General features: G+C 37.6%; 1 protein-coding gene across 1 annotated transcript; it reads right to left on the bottom strand.

The window, feature by feature from the left end:
* Nucleotides 1–1,950: 1,950 nt before the first annotated feature.
* Nucleotides 1,951–6,007, bottom strand: FABP7 (fatty acid binding protein 7). The gene is made up of 4 exons (XM_006751710.3): nt 5,726–6,007; nt 5,111–5,283; nt 4,386–4,487; nt 1,951–2,321 (listed from the first exon to the last, which is right to left on the bottom strand). The coding sequence occupies exons 1-4, from the start codon at nt 5,796–5,798 to the stop codon at nt 2,271–2,273; spliced, it is 399 nt and encodes a 132-aa protein (XP_006751773.1). The 5' UTR covers nt 5,799–6,007; the 3' UTR covers nt 1,951–2,270.
* Nucleotides 6,008–7,568: the final 1,561 nt, after the last annotated feature.

Below are 7,568 nucleotides of genomic sequence, written 5' to 3'. Positions count from 1 at the left end.
CTTTACTCAAGTTTGCAGACCTTGGGATTTCACAAAGGTTTTTCCAGGGCCTGTTGGTCAAATTGCCTGTGGGCTTGGTAATTTTCCCTTTTCTATTAGCTATGTTAAAAACAAAAACAAAAAGGACAAACCAGAAAAGTTAGTACACTGGCAGATTACTGTAAGAGCTGGAATACTGCTTGAAGAAAAAATGATTTGCAACTACCCTGTAAACATTTAGGAAGCAAAAACATTTGTTAATTACTTTCCCAGAAAAATACATTTGGTCCACAACTGCCACCCTTGATCTTGGTAATTATAATTTTAATTTTGTTCTCATTTAGGCCACCCAAAACCCTTCCCATTCTTCACTCTGCGAGACAATTGTTATGGAAATAAACAGCAGCAGGATGTTATTTGGCCTAATTATACTGAGCCAAAGCTGCCAAATCCCCATCCTAGGCCTTGTATCTTTAAGAATAGAGAGACCAGAATCCATGCTTCTACTGGAGCTTAGGCTGGAATCACCAAGAGAAATCAGTCCTCCAACAGAAGCAAAGATGAAGGGTGTCCAAACAATTTAGAGCAAACACTGTCTTGATGTTCTGTTTCATGTTTTAAAGACAAAGGTATGGGGTGCCTAGGTGGCTCAGTTGGTTTAGCAGTAGGCCCTTTATCTCAGGGTTGTGAGTTTAAGCCCTGCATTGGGCTCCACTCTGGATTTGGATCCTACTAAAAAAAATGGGGGAGTGGGGCGATAGATCCTGTGCTTGTAGGAATTTTCATCTAAGCCTGTCTTATCTTGGCATTTGGTAATAAGTGTATTCAAATGTTAAATCCTATAGCTACACTTTAGTTTTTTCTACTCTTCATTATAGTAATTAAAGTAATCCAATAGTCAGATAATAGTATCATTATGGTGAATTTTGTAAGTTAAAGTAAGTTTCCTCATGCTTATATCTGTAAGTTAATTGGGCCTTGAATTAATTTATAGAAATTTACTGAAATTGGCTGGCTGATTAAATGAATATTGCATATTTTTCCTGGAAAAATATTTACCCTATTTTCCTACCAGAGGCTAACAGAGAAAAGATTTCCTAAGGAATGATCAGGGAAACTAAAACTCTTGCTTTTTTCTTTTTTCTTTTTTTTTTTCCCCGAAGAGATGTTAAATGAAATGTCAATTTTTGAGAAGAAATGAAGGGGAAAATCACAAGGTTTACAGTTCAATTTCCTCTTCAGTAAACTAAAAATAATAGTATCTGCCTTACCTGCTTCACATTGTTGGTTTGGGGAATTGGCTAAAAAGTATTTTATAAACGATGAAATACAAAATAACATTTGTTTGTTTCTACTTACAAAGGCAAATCCTAGCCAGTTACAAATAGATATTTACTTTCCCTTGGTCAACTCAGTTTGGACAACTCCCACACCCTCTACCCCCCAAAAGAAGGGAATTTGAATGCCTTAATGCACATTCTATGCACACTCCATTTTAGCACTCTTATTGACTTAGTTGAGCTCAATGTACTTGTCTGGAGACACATCTTTATAATCCAGGATAAAATTCACTTTCTTTTCCTATATACCTTTCAAAAAGAAGCCAGTTACATGACATTTTGATTATGTGATATTTTGACTATATTTACCTTTAAATATAAATAAGACATTTTCATGTATATCATTTTGTTTCATCAGACTACCTGTTTCTAATAGCAGCCCAACCCACCATCACAAGGCTACTTTGGGTTCTGGCCAAATGAATTTAATTGTCACAAATTCTCTATGGCAGTCTCAACCAAAACTGGCATTTCCACTTTTCCCCAGGCTTCTGCTTATTTCTTTTTAATTCGTATTTTAAACAAAGTGCTAACTTTTCCAGCTTTACCTTATACAATAAGAAAGGCTATTTTGTCTAAAACCTCCTAATGTCTAATTCCCCGCCAGATTACTGATATTAAAAACAACGACAAAATTTCTCATGGGTGTAAGATTTTTATTCCAATTTGATTTGCATTCCAATGGAAATTATAAAATGTATTCACTTCTTTATTTTAAAAATGTGGCTTAAAATTTTTCACGTGAATTATAAAACATGATAAATCTGCAGTTCAAAATTGGGCTAGTTGCAGTAAGAAGTTTTTAAAACAAGTGTTTAAAGCACCGTTTTCTACCCACATCAGAGATAACCTTTAATTAGTGATCACCCATGCTGTAAGAACAGGATAACACTGAGACTTGAGTAAACAGAAAAATTGTAGAGCTTTTCCAACCCCAGATCAGGAACCTTTCTATGCCTTCTCATAGTGGCGAACAGCAACCACATCACCAAAAGTAAGAGTCTGAAAGATGCAAAAGATAATCAAATCTTTTTACACAAGAATATCAGCAGCTGAGATTTCTAAAGATTATCATATATATAATTTATGTGTTACGCAAAAGAATAATGTCATTTACAAACATTAAATGCTGCATCAGCTCTTCACTTCTTAAAATAAAAAGAAAAGAAACTTTTTTATTTATGGAGTGAATAACACGTATATATAGTTCATGTCTCTAAAAGGAAAATGAACTGAAACACCAAGATTAACTATGTAGATTCAGGTCAAAAGAATTCCTTTTGCCTTAAATTATCAGGGTAATTGGAGCAAAATAGCTATCTGCTTTGAAAGTGAATCTGTTTTCATAACATAAATTTTGAAGAATTTTTAGAAAATCCAAATAATTTGGACAAATGGTATTTGGAATGACTGGTTTCAAAGTCATCAGGAAAAAGTAAAGTTACAAATGTTCTCATTACTTTGGTCATCATACTTTAGCCGATGTGGACCTAGGTGGCTAGGTGGGTATGATATGGAACATGGGCTTTTATGTCAAATTGACTGGAAGAATTGTTCTAAAATCTCTACAAAACCTAGGGGGTTTTTTAATGTTCATTATTTTCATGTGTTGACATGACTTTCAAGAATATAGCATGCCTTCATCATCCATTGTTTTAATATTTTTTTAAATCAGTCTTGACTGATCAGTCATACATGCCAAAGCTGAGCTATCCACTGTCCTGTATCCAGGGGGGAAAATGGCTATAAAAGCATAAAGGAGAATCTCAGATTGGATCTTTTATATATCAGTCCTTTTTTTCGACGATGCGTGCAGAAATAAGTGGGCAAATATTCGTTCACGTAAAAGGAAAACTGATCCTCTGTTCTCCATCCCATTTCCACCCATGAAAAGAAGTATGAATAATGTAAGCCCTGTGTCTTAATCTAGAACAGCCCTGATAGCAGCAATTATGGAGAAGAGAAAAAAACAACAATTTCCTTAAATCACAAAAATGAGAAACTCCTTTCGTCCACTTAGAAGGAATATGTACAGCAATACCCACCCCCCCAAAAAACCCCAAATGATATATTTACTATTTTAATGTTATCAAAATACCATTACTCAGTTCACAAAATAGTGCCTGGATGTTAGATTAAGGCATTACATTTTCCCCAGGTTATGATGTTACTCCATTATTAGAGAAGTTTTATTTTATTTTATATCTTATAGGTTTTTACATGACTACCAGCATTGAACAGGCATGTTTACAAGACACCTTACGCCTCAAAAGAAAGACTGGAAGGAAGTAACACCAAAATGGTTCCCTCTAAAGAGATACTACACTTTTCTGTTACATCCTAAATTATCTGCACTGAACATATGGAATTTTATAAACTAAAATATAAAGTGCTTAAAGATCTCTTATTTATTACAGTAGCTGTAATTTCTCTGATATTCAGGAAACTTGATATTTTTCTAGTAATATCACTCCTTTTATATATTTCCATGAATATTTTTTAAAGATTTTATTTATTTGTTTGTTTGTTTATTTGTTTGTTTTAGAGAGTGAGAAAGAGAGAGAGAGAGCTTGAGCGGGGTGAGGGGGTGGGGGAGGAACAGAGGGAGAGGGAGAGAATCTCCAGCAGACTCTGCACTGAGCAGAGCCCTACATGAGGCTTGATCTCATGACCCTGAGATTATGTCCTGAGTCGTAACCAAAAGTCAGATGCTTAACAGACTGAGCCACACAGATGTCCCCATGAATATTTTTTATATTCAGATTTCATTTGAGGTTTAGACATTCACGGTAATCCTACACATTCTTTTGGCACAGTTGTAGCTAAATCAGTGGCAACTTTTTAAAAATACGCTGCATAGAATTTTTCTTTTTTTCTATAATTAAAGAAGCAGAGCTGAGGATACAGTTAGCTAGGACATCTGTATTTCCTCTGTTTTACGCATGGTCAAAGAACCTTGCTGGAGACTTAATGTTATCAACGAAGGGGGGGAGGGAGAAGGAGCTGGGAAACAGGAGTGAGCTGTGCCAAGCTAGAAGGAACCAAGGGAGAATTGCCATTACTTACCATAGCCATTTTGCCATCCTTAATTTCTCTTACAAAATTTGTTTCTTTGCCATCCCATTTCTGTACATGAACAAGTTTGTCCCCATCCAGGCTAACAACAGACTGAGACCGACAACAAAATGCAGAACATAGCAAAGGTTTAGATTAGATTCTCATATAAAAATCAAGTGAAGTGGTTTTTGAAGGAGCTACATAATTGAATAAATGGTGGGCAGCTAATTATCATATTAGTACCATATCCTCTGTTGCTTCTGGAGTCATTATAGAAACTAATAATTCATAATTTGATTGAAATGTGTACATCTAAATGCAAAAACTTCATCTATCAGAAATGAAAATCCTGAACAAGTACTCTCAGACCGGTCACTCTACTCTTTTAAACAAAGCTTTAAGATGAGGCAAACTATTTAGTCAAACTGAGGCAATCAGAGAGATTAAGCAAAATGCAATCTTTATTTTAAATGAACACTGTTACTTTTTGAAATACAGATATGAAAAGAAAAATGTAGAGTAAGAAATAGACTTGAGATTTGAGCTATAGTCAGCACCCACTGTTCAGAACATCACATGTGTGCACTAGAATGCGAAATTAATCCTCATGTCCTCTCTGAATTGAAATACAGAGAACATTCTCTACTTCTCAGCATCTAAAAAAGAGAACCATGCGGACTCTCTCTTTTATTCCCTGCTCCCCACCCCCTTCCAGCGAAGGTGCGGCTCCTTACCTTACAGTTTCTGTCGTCTGCAGTGGTTTCGTCAAACTCTTCTCCCAGATGGAAACTAATCTCTGTGTTCTTAAATGTGCTTTGAGTCCTGATCACCACTTTGTCCCCATCCTGACTGATGATCACTGTTGGTTTAGTCACATTTCCCACCTGCCTAGTGGCAAAGCCCACACCTAAAGAAAGAAGCAATAGTTAGCTGCAACTTCCCAAATAACTCACATAACAAGAATCCACTTTCCTATTCTGGAATCCAGACCCTCAAGTGTAAGTTTCATTAGCCCCCTAATCAGCCAATACAACTACTGAGCTATAATCATATATATGGATGCTTAATTGGATGCACAAATGATAAGTGGATGCTGAAGAGAAAACAAAAAGGCACAGAAGCTTCACATTCTCCACAGACTACTAAATGCCCTGTTATTTAGCCCCAGGCAAGAAAGCAGACACATGTCACATTAAAAATCCCTTCTGTGGGAAATGCATAGCCTAGCATTCGATTACGACAATACACTCTGTCTTTGTCACTCGCCAATCTCATGGGTGAAGAAAGGAATGGGCGTACTATGGAAGCTGCAGGTTAAGAGGAGAGCAGCACATCTTATTTTTACCTACCTAGAGCCTTCATGTACTCATCAAAGTTCTGGCTGTCCGTCAGCTTCCAGGTAGCACAGAAAGCCTCCACCATCCTTGCCCTTTCTGTTAGCTTTGAAAACAGGTAAGAGACAGGAGGGAGGATCTCTGGATCTTACTGCCAATGCAACCCAGAAGACCCCTTTGCACCTCGCCGCAGCTCCTGCCTTCTTATTTGGAAAAGAGGCAGGCAGAAAGCCAAGGATTTGAATTGCAAACACACCCTTCCAGTGTCCCCCTTTCCAGAAGGCTGTTGCCGGGGGGGAGGGGGGGAGGGGGAGCTCAAGTGAGGTTCCAATCTGCTTTGTGATTGGCTCAGGCCACTGGGTTAGCGGAGTAGGGCAAGTGCCTCCCTAACCTCACTCTGTAGCTTTTCTGCTGAGAAAGCTCTGAAAGGATTCAATGGGGCTGGAGGCAGGGAATGGGGGAAATGAGAGAGGGTCTTTCAGGTTCAGCTCGAAAACTTGGCAAAGGCAATTTCAGACTGTGCGGGAAGAAAAAGATGCACAATAGGACATTCAGATTGATTTCCGTTAATGGCAAAGCTGATTACAAATGAAGACCCCCTTTAAAGAAAACCACTGAAATGTCAGACTTTTCAGACAAAAGAGGCTGAATAGTGTCTTTTATTTTCTCTCATATTTACAGGGAGAGCAAAACACAAGCTACAATATGCCAAACTAGGAGAAGAAGAGGGGGAGGGGGTATAAATGCCTTCCCTAGATTGTACAACTAGAAGGCTACTCCATCTGAGTTTCAATGGGGCACTAACTAACTTTGGCCTCTTCCCAGCACAAACTGAGTGAATTTAAAGATCCATTGTCCTTTCTAAGAATCTGAGAGCCAGACTGAAATGGAAAAGGGACCTAAGGAAGAGTATGGTTAGGACTCACTAATGAGGTACAAAATAAAAGAATGTTCTTTTTTCTCTCCTTCAACAGATTATAGAATCCATGTGGAAAAATTGAACATAAGATCATTTAATAAGATTTTGAATACATTATATGTTAAAAAAAATAAAAGAAGAAGAAGATAGCAGGAACGGAAAAATGAAGGGGGGGGAATCGGAGGGGGAGACGAACCATGAGAGACTATGGACTCTGAGAAACAAACTGAGGGTTCTAGAGGGGAGGGGGGTGGGGGGATGGGTTAGGCTGGTGATGGGTATTAAAGAGGGCATGTACTGAATGGAGCACTCGGTGTTGTATGCAAACAATGAATCGTGGAACACTACATCAAAAACTAATGATGTAATGTATGGTGATTAACATAACATAATAAAATAAAAATATATATATATAATATCATAGAACATCCTATATGTCCCAAATCATCAAAATCAAATAATTTTGGCAGTGAGATTACTATCCATATGGCTGAGAAATAAATCATGCAGACAAACAACACATGAAAGACTAAAAAAAAAAATAAGATTTTGAATGACTTGCACCGTAGGACCTTTTGATTTCCTGAGGCCACATCTATGTAAATACCATCTGTATATAAGTTGGGTGTTAACAATGGGGGTAGGAATTGGAAAAATTGTGAGAATCAGAGGAGCTTTGGCTTTCCTTGTTCTGATTCAGGGTACCCCCCAAATAGCAAAATACCTCAAGAGTTCTAAGTAGAGTATTTCATGGAGGTCTCAGAAACTCCCTTCCCCAGAGGTTCTTCGTGCTTTACTTAGTATAGATCACAGATGAAAAGTAGGTTCCCTGGCTTTCATGGGGATGGAACAAGGGAATCTGATTTGGCAATTCCTGCTCTCCTCTATCTGCTAGCATTTAAGCCTCAGCCCACTGCCTTTTAGCTTCTGCCCACACTG

The sequence above is a fragment of the Leptonychotes weddellii genome, chromosome 8 (genome assembly GCF_054177405.1).
Source record: "Leptonychotes weddellii isolate Sample4059 chromosome 8, ASM5417740v2, whole genome shotgun sequence".
Taxonomy (NCBI): domain Eukaryota; kingdom Metazoa; phylum Chordata; class Mammalia; order Carnivora; family Phocidae; genus Leptonychotes; species Leptonychotes weddellii.
This window is presented reverse-complemented; position numbering and strand designations above follow the sequence as displayed.

Bases quoted from the DNA above. Each gene is read 5' to 3' on its own strand.
- FABP7 (XM_006751710.3), bottom strand. From the start codon at position 5,798: ATGGTGGAGGCTTTCTGTGCTACCTGGAAGCTGACGGACAGCCAGAAC. The intron at 5,284-5,725 runs GTAGGTAAAAAT...TTCTTTCTTTAG, and splicing joins TGAGTACATGAAGGCTCTAG to GTGTGGGCTTTGCCACTAGG. The intron at 2,322-4,385 runs GTAAGTAATGGC...TGCATCTTTCAG, and splicing joins AGGATGGCAAAATGGCTATG to ACTCTTACTTTTGGTGATGT.